This window comes from Catharus ustulatus, chromosome 3 (genome assembly GCF_009819885.2).
Source record: "Catharus ustulatus isolate bCatUst1 chromosome 3, bCatUst1.pri.v2, whole genome shotgun sequence".
NCBI lineage: Eukaryota > Metazoa > Chordata > Aves > Passeriformes > Turdidae > Catharus > Catharus ustulatus.
Window position 1 is genome coordinate 88,003,284 of NC_046223.1, and position 22,790 is coordinate 88,026,073.

Genomic DNA, 22,790 nt, shown 5'->3' on the forward strand with positions numbered 1-22,790 from the left:
AGTGCATCCAAGCGTGACACTGTGGCAACTTGACTTAAAATGATCCTTCAGTTTATATAGAGTGGATAGGGAAACAAGAATATATAGATGAAATCACCTCTGTATTGATGACCCTGACAGCGACTTAAATTGTGTTGGTACCTGCACTTGAAACATGCTAAAACATTCAACACAGCAGACAAAAAAGGTACAACTTGGAGCAAGGGAATGTGAAAGGGAATTTATGGCGAGTGGCTGAAGAAGCTCAACTTGTTTGGTTTACCAAGAAGAGAACCTAGATGACTTGATGATAATACACATCTTTAGGAGTGGTCACCAGACACCGTAGAATTGTCTTTAAGAAGAGGGCAGAAATCCCTGAGCGTGAACTGAAGCCTTCTAACCCTGGTTAGAAATGAGGACACATTTTTAGCCATGAGCGTGAGAGTAAGCACTGGAACAATGTGCTAAGCTGTCAACTCATCAGGTCTTCAATCCTGGCAGTGTTTCTGTCCAAAAGGCATGTACTAGCCAAATACAAAACACACTGTGACACACTGTGACTGCCCCTTCAAATTGGTCCTTGAACCAATTTGAACCTGCGAGTTTCATCCCCAAACTCGCAGGAATTTTAGAAGCAGCCAAAACTGGCTGGTTACCACAGTACTGCCCCCTGAACAGTCCCTGTATATTCTTTGTACCTGTATACTCCGGGGTCTACCTCACCACAACTGTTCCCATGCGCAGTGGACAGCCGGAGCTTGCACACTGCAGGTGGCACGGCCACTTCTGTTACCCAAACATCTCCTCCCCAGACCACTGCTCTGGGGCAGCCGCCATCCCCACTCCTCTCGATGAACACCCGCACCCACTTGCTCGTCTAACAAGCCTTCGGGGACACCGCGGTCGCCCCCGGGAAGTGAATTGCCCGCACCTCCTCGGAGGGAAGATTCCCGCTGTCCCCTGGAGCTCGGCTCGCCCGGCGCCGGGGCGGGCCATGAGCCGCCCCGCCCGACCCCGCGGTGCCGGAGCCTGGGTGTGCCCGGTGCCGCCGCCAGGGCTGGGCGCGTGTTTCTTGTGGAAATCCCGGCGGCTCCAGCTCCGCCCCGCGCGTGTCCGTGGGCTGGGGCCGGGCGGGGGAGCAGCCCCGGCCGCCGCCGCCCCGCCCCGCCATGCCGCAGCCGTAGGCAGCCCGCGGCCGCTCCCAGCCCTCGGCCTCCGCGGCCTCCGGGCCGATGGGCAGCCTGCTGAGCGGGGTCAGCTTCAAGGAGCCCACCACGGTGGAGGACTGCGACTCCACCTGGGAGACCGACTCGGAGCCCGAGGCGGCGGAGCCGCGGCGGCAGGAGGGGGTGTGCTCCGCCGCGGGAGGCGGGGAAGAGCCGCCCGAGCCGCGCGCCGCCGACTGCCGGCCCCGGGAGCCGCCGGCCCCGCCAGCGCAGGAGGACGCGGAGCGGGCAGAGGCGGACGCCGCCAGCCCCGAGCAGGTACCGGCAGCGCCGGACGCGGCCCCGCCTCGCCCTGCCCTGCCCTGCCCTGCCCCGCCCGCGGCGGCCGAGCGGGGCCGGGGGAGCCGAGCCGAGCCGAGCCGAGCCGAGCCGCGGTCCGAGCAGCCCCGCTCCGCTGCTCTGCGGCACTGGCGGGCCCGGGCTGCTGCCGGCGGCACCTGCCGCGCCCGGAGCGGCTGGGTTAGCACAGCGCTGCGCCTCACTAAGGACCAGCCCGTTTCTATCTCTCCCCACCCCTCCCCTGGCATTATTGGGAGAAAAACGAGGCCTTGGTCCCTACCTAACGCTGCTGCTGTTTCCAGGGAGGGCTGTGTTTTAAATTAAATGGAACATTTATGGTGGCCTCTTCATTAAACGGGATAAGAATCTGAATATTTGATCCTATGTGGTAATGGAATTGTGACTTCTCAGTGGGTGTCATGAATTTTCAGAGCGAGTTTCTCTTCTTTAGGAAGCGTAAAGCCGAGCTTAAAGAAATAAAGTGTTCTTTTGACAATAATTTTGAGTTAGAGTACCATGTAGGGTGGAGCAGCTGGGTTCTTTTTTTAGGTTGCTAGATAGATCGTGTTTTGATTCAGAGACTATACAAAATTAAGTAAGCCTAAGAGTCTTTTCCTTTTCTGCTAGTTCCCTGGTGATACTAGTGCCGGATAACCAAGTGTCAAAGGGTGTTTCTTGTTTTGTCTGCAGGTATGGTCAAAACTGTCTTGTGAAAGGAGGAATGAACATAGTTGCTTGTTTGTCATTAAAGTGCAGTTGATAAGCCATGGCATGGGCAGTAAGAACGGCAAATGCCCCGTGTAGTCCCGGAGAATTTCCTGTTCTAAGTTTGACTTTAACCTACTACACATGTATTGCAAGGAGTAGAATGAATTTTTTTAAAATTTTTTTTAGTAACTAATCGTTTTCTCACACAGGGTGCACTAATAGTAATTAGGTCTATGTACACATTACTTTTTTTTTTCTTTTTTCTTTTTTTTTGCAAATAGTATGATTTCCTCCTCAAAATTGGTGGTGTCTCTGCGTTTTCAAGTTCAGTTACTTATTTCATCTTGTGTTAGCACTTGCCAGTTTACTTTGAAGTCTCACATTTGGAAATGACAGACTGGTGATTTAATTCAAACTCAGCCTCATTGCAAGGCAAAATTCAGTCTTGCTTTTCTATTTTAATTTTTTTTAACTTAGGTTTAAAGTGTGTTGAGCAGGGAAATTTCCAGTGTTTGACCAAACAGTAGGCAGATGCATGAACTTATGTTTGTTTACATTGCTGAAATCTGTAATGAAAAGTAATTATTTTGATATTATACAAATTTGCTATTTAGGGGGGTTGTGTAAGATGAATATCTGCTTTCTAACTGTTTCAGAGTGGTGATGGAACTGAGCTGACAGCCAAGCCAAAGAGAAGCTTCTACGCAGCAAGAGATTTATACAAGTACCGACACCAGTATCCAGTAAGAATATTTTATTGCCTTTTCAGTAAAAAACAATATTAAACCTTTGTTTATCCAATAAGTACAAGAAATGAGAACCAAAAAGCCAATACACAGGCACAACATATGTCAGTGGGAGAGAAGCAATGTCTTTTCATCCCAGGCAAACATGCAAACACATGATATGTGTAAGCTTGGGAACTGTGCTAGGAGCCCAGGAAAACACTTGTGCCTTGGATATCAAAGACAGTAGATTACAGAGTTTACCTGACTGATTATTTGTCTCTCAAGTTCCTTGAGACTGAAGGGAGGGTGCTGCTATGTTTGCTGCTGCCTCAGTAAGAGAAGGTACTAGCCAGAAAGAACTTTCAGATTCTTAAACTGAGTCTTTAGGTGCATGAATAGAACTTTGTGGTTCCTAAAACTCTGAATTTTTTTGTCCTTAAATTATTCAAAGAGCCTAATATCACTCTCTGGATAGTCTTGGTAGGTGTTTTTAGGCTGATAATGTCCTATTTCCTTTCTTTTAGCAGAACTTTAAAGATCTTCGGTACCAAAATGACTTGTGCAATCTCCGGTTTTACAAAAATAAAATCCCATTTAAACCTGATGGTGAGTAATCTGCAACAATAATAGGGATAACGAAAGAATTCTCACTAATGATAGTAGCATATTGAAACAGTGGTGATAATTGAGGCAAATTAAAGATTTGTAGTAATATATTGTAGGGCATGGACCTCCCATGTTGGAGTAGCACATTAATAACACGAGAACAGTTTGTGCTTAAAGCAGAGTTAACTTTCACTCTGGGAAGGTGGTGCTTTTCTTAGACATTTATCAACATGAAGTAGTGCAAGGCATCGTTAGTACCACTGTTTTGTGGCAGTACCTTTTATTAAACAAAGATAAAATTCTTCTACTATATTGCACAAACTCACTGTTTGAATAGGAGTGGCAGCGATCTATGGGTGTTATTCCTAGAATTGTGTAAGGGGAAAAAATGTGCTGTAATCTTGTGAGACTATTGTAATAACAATAATAAAGCCATTTCTCAGTGTCCCTAGTGGTTCTGGTAGTCAAGCAGGAACCTTGTATGTAACATTCTGCACAAACACAGGAGAAGCTGAAAGATGACAAATGCTACTCTAGAGAGTTTGCAGTTAACGTATGAGAGACAGTAGGAGAGCAGACAGATCAGGAAGCAAGAGGAGGCAAAAAGCAACCTTGGTAAGGGTGATAGAAGGAGTCTCAGCACAAGAGAGCATAGCCATTGGCAAAAAAAAAACCCAAAACAAACAAACTGAAGGCCAAAAGTAAGATTTTCTGAGTTTTAAAAGAATAATGACAATGTTACTTTGAAGGTATTTGCAGAAAGATCCTTTGTGTGAGAGCAGTTTGGTAGGGAATAGTGAAGTGCACGTTGGAGTGCAGAAGGGGTGAGATGTGTAGGCTTCCTCTGAGGCAGGATCCTGTTGGAAGCAGGAACAGTCTCATAGCAACAAATGGGTTCTGATAAGGAAGTAAGGGACAGGTCACAAAGGCTTTGGAAGTGAAGGTGTATAGTTTTTGTTGGATGTTACAGAGCGGAGTTTCACAATGGAAGAATGCAAAGCAAAAAAAATGGGTCAGTATAAAAAAGTAACAGTCTAGAAAGATTATCTTCCCAGCATTCAGGTAGCTGCATTCAGCAATATTCAGGGTAGGTGTAAGCATGACAAGAAAGCACTTTTCAAGGTCAGGAAAAAAAGGTTTAGATGCAAAGTGTGAGAGTTCAGATAGGAGGCTGGTCAGAAAGGAATGTTACACAGAAGGTGGTAAAAATGCACATATAGGAAAGTTTAAGATGAGAACTGTTAGGGACAAGATAGTGGTAATACCTTTAGCAAGTGAGAAAATAACTCAGGGTGTGAAAGAAAGATAAGACTTTTGCTGTAACCGACCTGAGCTTTATCTAGATACCCATAGGCAGATGCTTTTAGTCAGTTTTAGCTTGACTGCAAGAAAGGGTTTTCTCTGAATTGCCAATAAAGTAGATTTAGGAGATGTTGCACAGAGAACAGAAGGGCACTGAGGTCTGTGTGAACCTGGGGACCATATGGCTCTAAAACTAAAAGAAAAGGTTGTGAGGAAGAATTCCTTTAAAGTCCAAAATGAAGGAGCAGTTCAAGGATTAGCTACAAGAAGAGGTAGTTGTGAAAGCTGTAGGAGGGCTTCCCTCACAAAATTTGTAAAACATAACATTTCTCTTCGTATTCTAAGAGAAAACCACAATTAGTAATGTCAAAGGTAGCTGATAAGCCATGTTGGCTGTGAGCTCTGGCTTTGTAGAAGTTTGTATTGAGAATGGAAAAGAGTACCACCACCTTGACTCCAGTCTGTGGATCTGCAAGAGTGTTCAAGAGGGAGTGTTAGCTACCAGCTTAAGGACTGAAATTCTGGAGAATGAAATTCTGGAGTATGAAATTCTGGAGATGAAAATCCCAAAATATTTCTAGTGCAATACAATATCTGAATTTCCATGACCCACAGATTTACCTTGTGGTTCTGGAGCAGAGCTGGCCTGTTTGTCTCCCTGCCCTGAGACTGATCAGCCAGTTCTCCAATACTTGAAATATAGGTTGGATACAATGCAGTGATGGTGAAGGTCCTCTTTCCGAGGTCCTTTTCCAGCTTTGCCTACACTGGAACCCCCAAGTACTTAGCAGCCCCTTAGACTGCTTTCTTCACTTCTTAAATAAAAGTATCAAATGTGTCCTCCTTCACCATTGAGACCCAAATGGAAATTTTCACTTTCGAAAGGCAAAGAGGAATCTTAAATGTATAGTAGGAGACTATATACATGGGGCTTTGGGTTTTTTAGGCTGCTCCTATGCTATTTGACTTTGGAGATGCTGTGTAGTTATTGTTGGTTTCAGAATAGAAAACTGTTGTTGGCTTCAGAACAGAACAGAAACAGAAGAACACAGTGCTTATTCATGGAAAGCTATTGTACAGCTTTGGGAGCAAGGATCATCCTTTTTATGTACTTTGTGTATCTGTGTAGTACCTGGAAAAGTGCCCTGGCCTGTGACTGAATTTCATGGGCACAGTCTCAGTGTGATGCTTAGCCACCATTAATTAAGAAAGATTTCCTAATCATAATAGTATTTGCAGCTGGAGAGATTCCTGGTGTGGGAGAGTTGAGGCTTTGTTCTATGAAGATTGGCTGGCTGGCTGGCTGGATGTATGGATGGATGGACAGATAGATAGACAGATAGCTGCAGAGTTTTGTCGTGTAAAAGCAATGACAGGTAATTCACTGCACAGTATTTTATGGAAGCAGTTTGTTAATTCCCAGTCAATGGGATAAAGGATTCTGTGACATGAGAACTCTTGGATCTATTTTACACAGATTGCTGTCACATATTTTCCCTTGTTAGTAACCCAGTATATGTCAGTTGGTTTTGTTTGTATTGACATTTGATAAGTACCTTATTTTTAAATTGTTTTAGTAACTAAATTAGTTTTAAATTAAAATTAATTTATTTATGACTGTAATAGACCTTATTCCACATAGTATGTGAAAGACAATTAGAATATGTGTTCTATCATTATTTTAATATGCATATACTTTACGTAGCTGAGTGCTAGTTTTGATGGCTACCTAACAGTTTTTCAAATTATTTTTGTGCAGGAGTTTATATTGAAGAAGTCCTAAATAAATGGAAAGGAGACTATGAAAAACTGGAGCATAACCACACTTACATACAGTGGTTGGTCAATTATTACCTATTTCTGTTTCAAAGCATTATTTCGATTAAGTGTTCTTATACTGAGCCATAATGCACTTCTTCTTTTAACAGGCTTTTTCCACTGAGGGAACAAGGTCTGAACTTCTATGCTAAAGAATTAACTACATATGAAATTGAGGTAATATCAATTGAGCTCTGTACAAACCATCACAGTAATTTTAATACATAACTGCTTTTTGTTATGTAGAGTTGTCTTATACAATGCAGAAGTACTTGCTTTAGTGCCACTTAGAATTTTGGACATATTCTTTGTCCATTAGGAATTCAAGAAAACAAAAGAAGCAATTAGAAGATTCCTTTTGGCTTACAAAATGATGTTGGAGTTTTTTGGAATAAAACTAATTGATAAAACTGGAAATGTAGCACGAGCTGCTAACTGGCAAGAAAGATTTCAGCATTTGAATGAGTAAGTAATGACATGCACTTCACTTGCTAGAATTACTATAGAATGTCTTCATCCTTTTGTTTTCTAGAGAAAGCAAAGATATTTTTTCCAAAGACTGCCAGGAAAAAAAAGGGCAAAATAAATAGTTGATGCCTGGTTTGGGCCTCTGTCTGTGTGTTCCTCCTTCCCCTTTTTTTGATTGTCCTTGTCACTCATTGCCAGTTGGACCGACATCATTGAATTCCTTGAAAATGCAACTTTAGATGGTGCTAACAAAGATCCCAGCTCCAAACTAATTTGTCATGATACTGAATTTGTTTTCACCCAATCCCAAAGTGCTGCTTTTCACGTGATAAAAAACAAGTGGGTTATCTTTGTATTTACATTTATTTTTGAGAAAGATCAAATTCTGCACAACTTATGAAAGTTGAGCAACAAGATTTCCCTCCCTCCTCAAAACATGAAATACTTAGTATTAAAGTATTTTCAATTGAAATGCTGATCTGGAAAGGTTTAAACATATTATGTCAAACCTTAGGCCAATGTTCAGCAAATTATATCAGTTGCTTTTAACTGGTATTGTGTGGATCCTAAGTTTGCACTGAATTTTGCCTCATAGAGATTAATTGTACCAAAAGCTCTTTTCAAATCTTGCTTTCCTTACATCTCTGACCTTAAAGCTGCAGATTGTTTTCTTGCAGCATTTTGTTCTCCTGTCATGATAAAAAAACTTGTGGGTACAATTGCTGATGGATTCCAGGTGAATAGCAGGAATAACTTGTTTGTAATTTTATTTAAGCATTTTATGAACCAATATGGGTGTGGGCTCAGACTCAGGCGACAGATAAAACAGGTTTTCAGGAAGCCCAAATGTTACTGCATGTTTTCATTCCTGTCCTTTCCAGTGAGTAGCTACAGTTTTGAGTCAGGATTTGAGACTCTCCTTACCTAATTTCATCCATCTAAAAATCATACTTAAAAGTTTTACTGCATACTAAGATGTGCTTTACGAGGGAATGACCTTTTCACAAACACTTCCAGAAGACAATTAGTTCATTTTCTCTTAGATATTTCGTACAACAGTAGGACTTACTCTCCAGAGGTGCCTGTGTTTCCTCCAGCAACGACTGTATCAGTAGTGCAGGTGCTAGTCTAGACTGGAGACCCAGTTTTTCAATAACTTGAGTGAAGTGCTATAAACCCTGTTTTGTAGCTGCACTATAAATACAATACAAACCCTTTCATTTACAAAGCAACTGGGTTTTCTCCCCAGAACAGCATAGAATCATTAAGGTTGAAAAAAAATCTCTGAGATCATTGAGTCCAATCTTTCACCTAACACCACTGTATCAACTAAACTATAGCACTAAGTGTCACATCTGCTCATCTTTTGAACACTTCCAGGGATGGTGATTGCACCACTTTCCTGGGCAGCCTGTTCCAATGTTTAACCACTTTTTCAGGGAAGAAATTTTTCCTAATATTCAACCTGAACCTCCAGTTGGTGCAACCTGAGGCTATTTCTCCTTGTTCTGTCACTTGTTACCTTGGACAAGAACCTGAGCACCCCCGCCTCTTGCCACAGCCTCCTTTCAGGCAGTTGTAGAGAGCAGTAAGGTCTGCCCTGAGCCTTTGTTGCTCCAGAATAAACAAACCCATTACTTTAGCTGCTCCTCATAGGACTTGCAGATGCCAGACCCTTCACCAGCTTTGTTGCCGTTCTCATAGAGCAGAAGGAAAAATCAGTGCGTTGATTTTATTTCCTCTTAGCCCTCACCCCCAGTGCTTTTTACAAACACTAATTTGCACTCATATCACCCCAGCAAAGGAGGTGCTAGTAAGCTTCAGCAGCTTTGAGAAATTAAAAGACAGGACGTCTGAAGTACATACCTGAAGTGATAAAAAGGACTGAGGAATTGCTGTTCCAGTTCTGTATTTGTAAAGTGGGGGTTTTTTTTCTGATTCAATAGAGTTTTTTTACCCATTTCTTTCAAAGGTCTCAACATAACTACTTGAGAATCACTCGAATTCTGAAAAGTCTTGGTGAACTTGGATATGAGAGTTTCAAATCTCCCCTGGTAAAATTTATTCTGCATGAAGCTCTTGTGGAAGATACCATTCCCAACATTAAGCAAAGTGCTCTGGAATATTTTGTGTATACTATTAGAGACCGAAGAGAAAGGAGGAAACTGCTGAGGTTTGCCCAGCAACATTATACGCCCTCAGAGCATTTTATCTGGGGACCCCCAAGAAAACAGAAGTCAGAGGGAAGCAAAGCAAATAAAAAGCCAGCATCCCCAGTTTCTATTCCCAATAGTCATATTTCTAAGCATAAGAAACCGAAGGAGCCTAAGAATGCATCGGCAAGTGGAAGCTCAGCTGGTAAAATAACTGAAGAAAGAAAGGTAGAATTCACAAAAAATGGGGAAGAAAATGATCAGGATGAACAAGAAGTGAACTGTGATGCTGTTAGGCAGAACAACAGTGAAAAGAACAGTGAAACTGATACCGGTCAGGTTGCAAGATCAGAAGAAACTCATGATAATTCAGACAGAAAGGAGGACGCTTCTCATTCCAAAAAAGATGATGAAAATCTGAACAATGACTGTGGAAATCACCCGGGCATTATAGAGGTAGATTTATGTAACAGTGAGAATTCTTCAAGTGATGCATCAGCAGATCTACAAGATAACCTTGATAAGGATACATTTTCAGGGGGGACCACCCCAAAAGCTAAGGATGAGCTCAAACCATGAGTCTGAGATTTTAAAAATCGTTGTTTCACTTTGAATGAAGCAAATTATTCATTGCTTCTTCATTTTGGTTGAAATTTCCATCTAGTGTAAGTTCACGAGGCAAATGCTTGTTGCAAATGCATCAGATTAGGCTTCTCTTAGGTTAATGAATTTTGGTTTTTTTCAACCTCAGTTTATCAGCAGTCAGCCAGGTGTGTCTCTTTAAAACAATTGTGCATATTAAAAGCTAAGAAATTTCTTATCTTTTTCAGACAGATTGCACAGAAAAGCTTATCTACTTTTTAAAATTCATCCAGTATTTAAAATAAATAAATAAATAAATAAATAAAGTGTAACAACTCAAAAGCTTTGGAACATCAGAATTTTTAAGTTTCCTTTAAGTTTTAAGTTTCTTTTAAGTTTTGTTTTCCCTTTAGGAAGTTACTAGAAATTATTTCAAAAACAGTTTTTTACCCTAGTGGTTATTGTTTTAGGAACTATGTTCATTATTAATATCAGTATTTGCACAGTATCTTTACCTTAGATTGGCATCTTTGTTGGAGGCTCTTAACAATGGATAGCATATATCATGTCCTGTACAGTTGGGAATCACTGTACATTGAATAAAAGTTTTAACTTACAAAGAAACTGTATCCACAGCTTTTGGATACAAGGGAAGTTGTACTTTACACTTCTTTCAGTCCCTGTTAAATTCTCCCGTGACTCATTTATTGCAACTAAGCTGGGGGGAAGGATCTCCTTGATCTCTCAAATTTGGTCTGTTTGAAAGCTCTCTGTGATCAGCTGTAATAAGACAACTCCCCCAGCTGGGTTCAGCACCTGGAAAGGCTCTGGACAGCTGAAAAGCAGTGTCTTTACCCCAAAGCACTGCCTTATCAGCAAAACCATCAAAGAAGAGGTCACCAGGCATGTCAAGTTGGCTCTTATTTGAACTTCGATGTTTCTTAACCAGTTTTGGGTAGAATCTGCACAATACAGTCACTCGTTGCTGGCCTCAAAGACAAAGGCAGTCCTGATGCTTCTTTCCAGCTGTGTGTTTCCTCTAGTTTGCTCTATATCATAAGTCCCTCACAGTTTTATGTTACTTTGATAATCAGTAGCTTAAGGCAGGCCACTCTGTTGGCTGGGCTGGAGACCAACAAGTAGGAATTTCGCTATTAAGATCCTTCCCAGCTTCTACTGAAGAACTGTCTGCTCTCCTTGAGTAGCTCCTTCTGAGTTTCTGCCATTCAAGTCAAACAATAGGACCTGGCAAGTTGTGCGGAGTATGAATTAAAAAACAATGCAGGTAAAATTCACTCTTCCTACAGTCCTAAAATACTCTAAAACTTCTGTGTATGTATTTTCTGTTTGAAAGTGTACATATTATCCACTGCCTTTAATACATTTCTGATGAAATGTTATGAGACAAGAGGCTGACTATGGTTTGAGTGTCAAAATGCTACAGGACTTTATTCAAGTCTTACAACTCTAAATGGTGAAGTTTTCAGGGGTTTCAGAACATAGACAAAAACAAAATGTCTTGTGTTCTGTTTCGTTAATGCCCATCACGGCAATGCATCATCCATTTGTTTTCTTCAGATAGCGCTGGTTCTTGGGATCAGGTAGAGTGGCAGTTAGGGATCTTGGACCTATGGAAAAAGATTAGGTTGTTTCCACCCTAAAGAAGCAGAGAAGAAAGAAGATCTATTTCTCCTTCTGTGCTGACTTGTGAGGAAAGAAACTTACATACATGGATTTTTTTTAGGGTAACCGGGATCATTCAAATGGGCATTAAGCCTGTCTGAGCAGAAATGCCCCGAAGAATTCCAGCCACCACCTTTTTAAGGCCAGAAAGGTCCTGAGAAGCCTTTCACAATTCCCTGGACATGAAGTGGGATCCCCTTGTTTGTGTTTGCCTCTGACCTTCATAACAGAAGGGAAGGAAGTGCTGTGATAAAACTTGTATGTGTAGTTAAGGACTCTGCCCTTCCACGTATGCAAAGGGAGGACACTTCATTTTCTGCCTATGACTTCTTCAGTCTTGAGTGCCTAACTGTGCAAACGTCATAGAGTTCTTACATAGTTATTTTTTGAGTATCATAGGGGAAATTGATACCCTGTAAGGAATGTAACTATAGCATAAGAAGCTATACAGAGCCTTCCATTTGTGAACTTGAGTATTAATGTTAAACACTTTACAGAAAATGCAGAGTATGAAAGTGAAATAAGGGATGCCGGAGGTGTTATTATATTTATGGTGTAATTTGATTGAACATCAGTGACCTCAGGAGATCTTTTGTCTACTGAACAAAAAAAAGAGAAATCTTGCTCTAATTTTAAACAAAGTTCTTGGGATGTAATTCCAGAAGGTTACTCTGCAGTATTCCATTATCATGACACATCTCTCACTTAAACATGCTTTCTGGTTTGATGTTCATAATTAAGTGCTTAAAATACTTGTAATTTGACAGCTGTCTGCGTTAAGGGGCCAAGGTATCTGAAAATATTTTTAAGAACTTTGGTACTTACACCTGTATTAACTCTGCAATTTTATTTTTTTTTAATCTACAACTCAATATATTTCTCTCAGTTTTCATAGAAGAGCATTGGCATATCAGTTGCCTACAAAGAATTCTGGGGACTATGTAAGTGAGGGGTTTTGTGTCAGGTGGGTTCCTGCTCTCTCTAATTCTTGTTTTACAGCTTTATCAACAGAATTACTCCCTTCAGCTTTACACTTCAGCTTTAACTACCAGATTCTGCTCTCTATAAAATGTGACAGTGTATCATTCTTTTCATAGAGGAATTGTTTCTTCTGATTTTGCAAGTACTGAACAGAAGGATTTATTGCAGGGCAATCATACAGTGTAGCATCCCTCTGAGATTTGTGAGGATCAAGTGGGTGCACTGTATGCATTTTTGTTACAGAATCATGGCCTTAGCAATCAGAAGCACCCCGTGCTTGAAGCTTCTAAGTATTGGTTTACAGTATATATACAGTATATATATATGTGCTGAAATGTTTGTATTCTCATAGATGCCAGTACACAGTTGTTTAACCATTACTTCAGGAACTGAGGGTATGCAAAGAAAGTAATTTGCTTACTGTTAAAATTCTTTTTGTCATGCTACATGCTTAATTCAGGGATTTCTGCATACTTATTACAATAGTGTATTTTGGCCCAGTGTTAGACTAGAATCTAAACTACTCATATGTTTATTGAACAGAACCTTCCATATGAGGTTCTTTCCAAGTAAGTACATCTCAGTAGCCTCTGGTGCTGTTAAGTGGGAGTAATGTGTGCTTGCACATACCTGTGAACTTGATTTTAGGCATCTTATGGTGAGGGGATATGAATGTGCAACTCAAAACAATGTTACTGAGTATGCAGATGAGTACACACAAGGCAATCATACAAATCATGCAAAAATGCAGCACTTTGTTAGTTACAGCTCTGCCCCACTATGCCAGACACAAGTGTGCCTCACTACCTGATACTGTGTTGGTGTAGAGACTGAAGGCTCGGGTACATGAGGTGTGCAGCACAGACCATTCAGAGCAGAAGAATAGTTAGGTATATCCACGTATCCAGGAGCAGGTCTGAGGTCTTTGTGTCCATGTTGCTCGAATAAAATCTTGAAGGACGCTAAAAATAAGTGCAATAATCCTTTGAGAGCTGTTCCCTGGCTTGGGTCAGCTCCTCAGTTTCCTGCTCTAAGATTGCAGCACTCTAATATATTAGATATTTGTATAATCATTGTTAATATTTCATGTAAACTAGTGTAAGCCTCCCTGAACCGTTCCAGGATAATTCTAATAATCTGCAGTTGCATATACCTGTACTATAGACAGAAGATTTACAGACTTAGAAGCTTTGTACAATGTTCATGGACGATCCAATGAGGTAAGGCAAGTGACATTTACTGGATTTAAATGGAAAACAGCTCTTGTCTGCTTTTAAATAAAACTTATGTCTATCTGTTTAATTGAGAGGTTATTTTACACCTTTCTTCTTCTGACTGTTGTGATGGTACTGATCACAATTTATAGTTATATATGTTTAAGTGAAAATGTAATTTTTTTACATCACACTTTTGCAGGAAATATATCATATTGAATTTCCTTGACAAAAGCTGTATTTATGAATAAGATGCAAGTATGTGAAGCAAGTTTTACCATTAATAAAAGTGTGACAATATCATGCTGATGATGTATGTTGTCCTCAGAATTGCCAGTGGGGATCAGAACCAAAGATATTTCTAGTCTTGCCTAGTCCTGCCTCCAGCAGTAGCCACCAAAAGATGCTGTGAAACAAAGAAATTATACAGGGACCCCATTTTTCTCCAGGAATTTTTTAGTTTTGAACTCATGGTTTCTTTCAGCCTTTACAATCCCTTGTGGCTATGAGTTCCATGTTTTAATAATGTTTTGTGTGGAGAAGGTGATGTCTTATTTGCCTCAGATCTGTTTATTCAAGAATTGCTCCTGCATTTGAACACATACTAAAAGTACTGTAAGATGAAGAGTCATCCACTTCAAATCAGTTTTTAAATGCCATGGGAGATTCTAATGTCAAAATACCTGTTTAGGCAGAAAATGTCCCATGTTTCTTCTGTTTTTAGGCAGAGGATGTCTGCTGAGGCAGAAACATCCTAAGTTGATGACAACACTACCTTACTTACTCCTCCCTAAATACATTTTTGCACATAAATCCTTTTGTAGACTAGTGTTAAAGTGTAGATTAAGTGTTAAAAGTCAGATCCCAACTGCAGAACAGGGTTGATTTTTTTTTTTTTTCTTACTGGTGTAAAAGCAAAAATCAGTCCAATGGAAAACCTATTCCTAGCCCACATGAGTGAGTTGTCTCTGGATTTGGAGCAACCAGCATTAATGAATCTAACATTGTGATCATGTAGAAGATGAAAATGCTGTCTGGGGTTTGTTGAGAACCATACTCATCATTCTGCATTTTGGTAATTTTTTTTTTTAATACCTGTTGACAGTTCCAATTGTAGTTGGAGTAAATAGTCAAAAGGTATTTTTTATAGCTATCAGTCTAAAAATGATAGATAGGTCAAAAAAGACCTAAGCATATACAGCCTCCTCAATTCACATTCTGGTCAACACCATAGGGTTCACTACTTACAGATATTTAGATACAGTTCTCCAAGGGGTGTGCACACTGTGTCTCTGTAATATCTTTGTGCTCAATATTGGCTGTGAGCTGTTTCTTTTCCCGAAAGTTGTGTTCCCTTTCCAGCCCTTGTTCTTAAGTAGACTGAGTTAAGACCTTTGGTGAAGGCAAGAATTTACTTTAAAGAGTAGATGTATTACATGCTGTAAGTAATGGACTCCTAAAATGCAGTTCAAAAGCTATAGAGATCAATTCAATAGAGACCTCATCTGGCTTTACACTTGTAATCACTTCTACATTTATTTTCAGAAGCATTATGCTGTTTGCTATAAGATAAAAAAAATGTGAGAATTGGCAAGTCGTTCTGAAAGAAGTCTCTTTGAAATGTGGCTCTTCAATTCTACCACACTTACAAGTTCAGTGGTGTTTTCATCAACTAAAGTTTATTGTGAAATATACTGAATGTACTTACTATTGTGGCTAACCATGTGAAAATTATTGTTTTGCAGTAAAAAAGGTTATGGCACTTACATTTTTGGGATCTGCTGAAGCATGTTTGCTAATCATTAGTTGCTCTTTTTCTTCTGTGTTTTAACGTATTCCATGGTTGTTTGCACTTTATGCAGTTCCATTTCGGCAACAGATGAATAAGTGTTGTTTTGCATTGATAAAATTTGAAAATATCATAGACTTCATTGCTCAAGTGTATTCTAAGAAAAGAGTGCAGTAAGAAGAAAAAACCCCGAAGCCCAACAATTTTTACTTGCAAAATGGAACAGCTCTATGTCAGTTTTTATGAATGGTCCTGCTCTCTTCTCTGTATTCCTTTGCAGTGTTTAATTACAGAATGCCGTGCATGTTTGGTAGTACCAATACCATATCTATGTGGTAGGAGTGGTAACCAGTTTCTGGATTTGTAATGCACTATAAAAAGATATTTTATAATTCTGTATCTGTATGGCAGTGTTATGCCAAAAGAATTGTATAAACATAAAAAGCAATAGTTTATGTTGCTTACTGCTATATTTTAAATCATTTGTAAAATGAAATACTTGGATTTCCTTTCAGGTAAATATATTTTTAATAACAGCAGCCAAAAACTCTGAACTAATAAATCTTCTTCATTTAGCAGCATTGTTTTAGCAACATGTACAAATATTGTGTAGCTCTAATTAATGTGCAATTGTTGCTTGGTGCTTGTTTGTATAGTACTCTGTAAATACATTAACACTTAAAAGTAGGGAATTAAAGGCTCTGGTCCTCCTTTTTTTGTTGTCAGTGGCAAAATGACCATGGATAGTAAAGAAATGAGGGAAGGCCCAAAGTCAGCTTTTAGGAAAGTCCATGGTTTTTTAATTTAAGAAAAATGTAAACTATGAAAACTCTGTTAACATTAAAGAGTAAAATATCCACTATGATCATGCAGGCATAAACGTCTGGAGCAGTGTCAAAACCAGGCTACTGCTGCTTAAGTGTAGCAGGGAAACATTTAACCTGCTGGTTTTATTTACCCTGTGCTGAAGCTGTAGGATTGGATGGCTTCAGCTCTGGTTTTGTAGTAAGCTGTTACTCACATGATGTGTCTGTAGATGTATAAAGCTCTATAAAGGGCACACCAGATTTGGAAAGGGTTTCCTAATCCCACATGTTTCTTCTTAAAGAGGAGAAACAGGCTCTCCTCACAATGGAGGAGGACTTCCTGTGTGATCTGTCTCTCAAATCAAGCTTGGTGTTAAGATGGCTCTGTCAACCTACATCCATGTTGCCAGGGAATGGGATTGTCACCCAGGGATGGCGCTGAACTCGTAGCCAATACCATGGTGTGTCAGTATGTTGGTCTCCCCAGAAAACTCAGTTGCAGGTCCCTGACGTAGCTGCTGTGGCTCATCTGCCCCTTGGCAAAGAATGCTGTCAGTCAATCACCCTGCTCTGCCCTGGGAGCATAAACTGCTCCAAAAAGGGCCAGGGCCTCTGTGGAAGCGCTTACTGATGTTGCTGGCTGAAACACCTGCAACTCCAGACTTAGAGCACATCTGCAGTAAAAGTACTGCTCCTGTGTAAGCACACACCTCATGGGTGCTAGAGCCACTTGGGAAGTTTTATTGGTGTTCATTCCAAGAGTAAGAGCCTAAAGTGATATCCCAAATGTGGCTGGGATTTAACTTCAGTTAAATTAAGACTGCCTATCTTCTGGAGGAGGTGTAAGGAGGGGCTGATGAGCGCAGCACCCTGTACCTTGCCCACTGCCTCGCCTGGCCCAAGGGCAGGCACAGCCGGGGCTCCAGCTGGGAGGGGAACTGCCTGCTCTGTCCCACCCACCTGGATCTCCCAGGGCATCCATTAACCTACTTTGCATTTTTTTGGGGGGGTAAAATCTGGGAAATTTCCAGCTGCCGGGGTGATGGCGACACACAGAGCTCACTTCTACACTGGAGGGGAGAGTACACAAGGAAGGACCAAAGTGCTTGTGCAAGGTGAGCTGGGCAGCACATCCATTATGCACAGAGCCCAGGTAGAGACAGCCAAAATAAAAGGCAACTACCTCTGAACTTTAGGGAGCTAAACCACAAAGTTTTGTTTTGAAATTGTTCCACTGAAATATTTTTCTAGCAGTGCTGTGCCATAAACCTGGGATGATATTGTTTTATTTTGATCCATGCAGATGACCTTGAGAAAGGTCTAAATCATCTATAAAGGCCACATTAATTGCAAAGATGTGATTTAGCTAAGCAAACCTGGGAATGCTCTTCTTGAAATTACATTTTAATTGATTTATTTTGCTTTGTTTGCCAGGGATGGGTAATAATCTGGAAGAAAAAATATTAAATATCTTCATTCCCTGTGGTTAATCAGGCTAAATATTATCCCTGCAAACTTGAATCAGTAAGTATGATTGGAGAGTATCTACAGTTTAAAAATAATCCTCCAAAGGAGCAGAAAAAGTACCTACCAAAGTATTTTGCAACTAAATAAAGACACATCATGGCAGTGCTTTTTTGGATGTTAGATTGACATATCTTCAGAGTTGCATTATATTGTAGGCAAAACTTTAGTATGACTTTACTGACTTGTTTGTACCTATGATGGAAGTAGAGCTTCAGCTCCATGAAACCTGTTTTTGAAAACATGTCTCTCTTTGGTTGGGGCAGGTAGATTGGTTGTTTAGCAACACTGGTGTGCCCTGCTTTGTCTGCATCTTGGGAAGCTGTCACTCCTGGCTGGCACAGGTAGCCAGTCCAGCAGAATCTGGGGCCAGGCTCACAACATGGCCCTGCTCCCACCTCTCCACAGATGCTGTAATCCAACATGCTTCATTGCCCCAAAAGGAGATGAGCTAAAGATTTGACCTTTTCAGAGCTGGCTTGGGATCTGCTCAGGATCCAGGGCTGTTGTGGGAATTGTCCTGCCTCACCCCTGGGATCTGATTCCTGAAGGCTCTGTGAATTTATTGACCTGTCCCAGAGCAATAACTTGCAGCAATTAATGGCAGCTCAGATCTTTCCTAATCTTTAATCTTGGACTGCACTTTATGGGGTGAGATCAAAAAGAAATCTCGTAATTTCACGATTATAAGCCACACCATTTTCACTAAAATTTTGGTCCAAACTCAAAGTGCGGCTTATAATCAGGTGCGGCTTATATATGGACAAAGAACGAAAAGTTGCTGTTTTAGTTTGGAGGACAGGCGTCTGCTGAGAAAGGCAGGAACTTCTCTTTGAAATGGAGAATGTAAACCCCCTCCCTCCAAATTATTATAATTTTGAAATCAAGGGGTTTTCAGGCAAAGATATGGGAATTAGGAATAACAGTTCTTTTCTAGGGAGATTAAAATAGAAATACAGTACTACAAAGAAACAAACTCCAAACCCTGACAAAGTCAGAGTACAACCTGACATCCCGTCAGGCAGGGTGTTGGTAGCAGTCCCATTCAATGGTGACTGCATCCTCCTGCAGTGACAGATGTGGCTCAGTTGGAGCAGTGCTCCTGCAGAAGGTGCAGTTTCCCTCTGGAGGTCCAGTGGTGATGTGGAGAAATCCAGTTTTCCTCTGGAGTCCAGTGGAGAAAGGGGCTCCCTTAGTGTCCCAAAACCTCTGTTTTTATCTTGGTAAGAAATGGGCTCTTCCCCCCTGGCTGGAGCAACTTCCAATGGGATGCAGTAATTTTATCAGTCACACAGTGGGACTCAATGGGCCATTAGCAGAAAATTACTCTGGAGGAAGGATGGGTTGTGAAAAGATAAAGAACAATGCCCTGCCTGGTTTCAATGGATGGCCCATTAGCAGAATATCTGCCGTTGAGATAAGGATCACTGCCCCCACCCTCAACAGATGGTGATAGAATAGATACCTTTTATCACACTCTTTATTGTAAAGTGTGGGTTATAATCGGGTGTGTCATATATGGACAAAGAACGAAAAGTTGCCGACACCCAGAAGTGTGGCTTATAATCAGGTGCGGCTTATAATTGTGAAATTGCTTCATGATTTTTTCACTATGAAAAGCCAATTTAAGAAGGTTTGATTAGGCCCAAGTATTTACCTTATCTGATAAACTCACAGAATGCTTTAAAAATATTTTTATATTGTAAATGCAATGCATTAGACATTTTTGCAGGAAATATTCTATAGATATTGTAATTTCTAGTCTTACTGAATGTGGGGGAATGTTTAAAATTCAACTGGCTCTTTCTATTTTTATTTAATGTATAAATCAGACATAATTCATGCATAGTTCCTTCTAGGTTTAGACATTTATTGAGCACTGTGTATGGTTATAAACATGTTTTGACAGCTGTTTCAAATTTCAGAATAGAGAAGAAAAAAAAAACCTCGCATTTTCACTTCTCCAAGTTCCTCTGAAGGCTTTCACAAGGAAGCCTTGACTTCTCAGCATCCAAACTGGCAGCTGAAATTAGAGCCTTGAATTACTTCTAAGAACTAGGACTTGGGATCTTTAGTCCTACATGGGGCCCTCAGTCTGTTGTAGGTAGATCTGTAGTAGCTGAAAATGCAGCAATTTAGTAGAATTATTCAAAACTACAAAGCACCTAATGCTGATACTTAATTAACAGGTGCTCTCAGGAAATCTGTGAAGGATTTCTCTGCATCAGGAGCAGTTTAGTTATTCAGTCAGATTTGAAAAGATTATTATGGTATTCTATATTTTAACTCTTAAAATAAGTTTCTTTCTATTTTTCTCCTTTTTTTTTTGTTTTTAATGGTAAGAACATGGTGATGATGGCACCTTTTTTTTTCACGGTTTAAAATGTTAAAAAACCCCTTTGTTATGCTGACACACATCAACAACACCCCCCCACACACACTGGTGGTTGCTTCTTACCCCTCCTCAGTCACCACCACAGCGTGCCCAAAGCTGGCACTTGCAGTGATCCTGCCCGGTCAGGAGCTGTGAGTGCCCAGCACCATGGAGGTGACCTGTGTAAGTGGCCCTGCTGGCCATGGTCCTGCACGGCCTCGGGCACTGCTTGGAGGTGATCACACCCAGCTCTTCAATGAGGAAAGCTGTATCTACAGTAAGCTCTGTTTTGAACTCCTCCTCCCCAGATTTGACCCTTTTATTGGGTTGAATTTGAAAGCAATTCCCAGCACTTGACCTCCTCCCAAGGCTACACTGTCTGGTCCTGGAGGGGATGCTGCGTTCTAGGCTGCAGCATGTACCTGTTCCTTACTGTTCTTTCCTTGCTCAGCTGCTGCTCTCTTTTCCAAAGCAGAAGCAGCTTCTCCCAGCTTTCCACATTGCCCTCTTTACTCAATCACTGTCCATATTTTCAAGGTCTTTGTTGTTATCCCACCTTTGGACCGTGCAGACACCTGGTGCCAAGCTCCACTCACCCAGAGAGGTGGTGACAAACCCGTGACCCCTGTGCCAAGGCAGCTCAGTCTTGCCAACACTGGGGAGCAGCAAAAGGACACAGTCCCTTGGGAAACAGAGCCCAGCCTACGTGGGGAGTACCATTGCTTTTAAGGACAGAGGCGTAGGAGGTTGTAGAAATGAGCCTTCCTGTGGCTTTTTATGAAATTTCCCAGAAGGCTACACTCGGGTATTAGAGTTTGTTTATGGTAATGGAGGCCCAGTGCCATAAAGCTGGCAAGAATGTGTCCCAAAAGTACTTTTTAGAAGCTTTTCTTCACTTTGGATAAAATGCTGCTGACAACATTTCAATCTTGAAGTCTCCTGAAACCGTGAGATAATTAAGAAATGTTGCTGAGTCACACTGGCTTAGCATAAGAGCCTCCCTGGGGCAGGGCTGGGAACGCTGCTGCCTGTTTCAGATGTGTCCCCAAACACAGCAGATGTGAATGACTGAGTAACACACCCAGTGGCACATCCTCTGCTGACTCACTTGCTGCACTGCTACTGAGATAATAGGGCTCCTACCTGGTAAATTCAAGGCAGAGTTTGGACAGAACTTTGCAAAGATCTTTCAATATAAACTCAGAAGAATGATAAATTTATATAATAAAAGTCAGGCTGTAGTTCAAGGATCTTTGCTGGAGAGAATCTGTCTCCTCTGGGACATGTTTGTTGCAATTAGATGGAGGATGAAAGCTGTGTCAGAGACAACTCTCCCATTGGCACCTGAGTAAATCCCAGTGAGCATCATACACTTTTTCAGAAATAATTTGGGAAAATATGCAACTCCCAGTGTTTTGATATAAAAAGATTAAGAGCAAAGGTTAAAATAGTATTTTGCTGATCAAATCCTTTGGTATAAAATAAAAATATAGAATATAGAATATCATATCAAATGTGAAATTTGTGACCAGGTAACTCCAGTTTGGTGGTTGCCTAACCCTAAATTGTCTTATGTATTAATTGAAATGTTTCCAGCATCCCTGATATTCTCACTTGTGGGCTGTCTCTGATGGTAAAATTCCAGCATCAGGAGGCAGCTGGGAATGAATGAAACATTACAAGGTTCTGCACAGAGGGATGCTGAAAGAGCAGACACAGAAAGGAGTGCATTGAATTGGAGAGTTTCTGACACAAGCATATTTTTTAAGTGATGGCTTGTGACTGAGAAGAGCATCTTTCATGCCATTGTGAGATGGGGTGTGTATAGACTAGAAGTGGGCACTCCCCTTCTCTCCTACTTTATTTCTGATCCAGAACTGACTGGATGTCACTGACATGGAGATAAGTAGAAATGATGAATGTTTCAAAAGAGGCTTATGTTGCATCCAATAGCTGATGCATTTATGGATCCACAAATATAATTTTACCTTCCTATAACATGAACTAAAAGCTTTATTCAAAAGTCCTGAGCCTACCTTTGGTAGGATTTCTACAACAGTGGAACCTTTTAAACCCTAGTGGAACAAATATCCTTATGATTCTTCATTTTTTTGGTCCTGAATGCACCAACAGTCACTGCAGTATTCCATGAGGGGTTTGGCTGTCTGTGCTCAAGTGCAGCCCATTGCAATGCTGTAATGTGTGATCACACCACTGCAAAAAGAGCTGTGGGAGAAAACCATGAGACCCCTCGCTGAACCTAACCAGATGGCTTGGCTCATGGCTTGTCTGGACCTGCCTCTTCATTATTGTTATTTCTTTTTTTTTTTTTTTTTTTTTTTTGCTGTTGTTGTTTTTGGTTTGGAGGTTTTTTTTTGGTTGTTTTTTTTTGGGTTATTTTGGTTTTTTAAACTTTTTTATTTGGAGACTAGACAAGGAAAAGAGGAAATTTATCAAATAAATTGAATAGTGTTTGCTGCAAATATAATGAGATAGACTGCTGGTAAAACACTCTGGTGCCTCAGACACCAACCTGAAGAGCCCCTGAGAACATTTTTTCATCTTCA

General features: G+C 40.9%; 1 protein-coding gene across 3 annotated transcripts in view; it reads left to right on the top strand.

Moving 5' to 3' along the window:
• The window catches only part of OGFRL1 (opioid growth factor receptor like 1), a 92,637-nt gene extending 76,404 nt beyond the window's left edge, over positions 1-16,233 (top strand). The window contains exons 1-7 of one of the 3 annotated variants that reach the window (XM_033054575.1): positions 1,151-1,466; positions 2,852-2,938; positions 3,448-3,529; positions 6,591-6,669; positions 6,760-6,826; positions 6,969-7,114; positions 9,090-16,233. In XM_033054575.1, coding sequence (XP_032910466.1) covers positions 1,215-1,466; positions 2,852-2,938; positions 3,448-3,529; positions 6,591-6,669; positions 6,760-6,826; positions 6,969-7,114; positions 9,090-9,849 — 1,473 coding nt within the window. In that variant the 5' untranslated portion in view covers positions 1,151-1,214 and the 3' untranslated portion in view covers positions 9,850-16,233. Of the gene's footprint in view, positions 1-1,150; positions 1,467-2,851; positions 2,939-3,447; positions 3,530-6,590; positions 6,670-6,759; positions 6,827-6,968; positions 7,115-9,089 lie in introns of those variants that run through there. The other 2 variants (XM_033054576.1, XM_033054577.1) reach the window with 2 other exon arrangements.
• Positions 16,234-22,790: the final 6,557 nt, after the last annotated feature.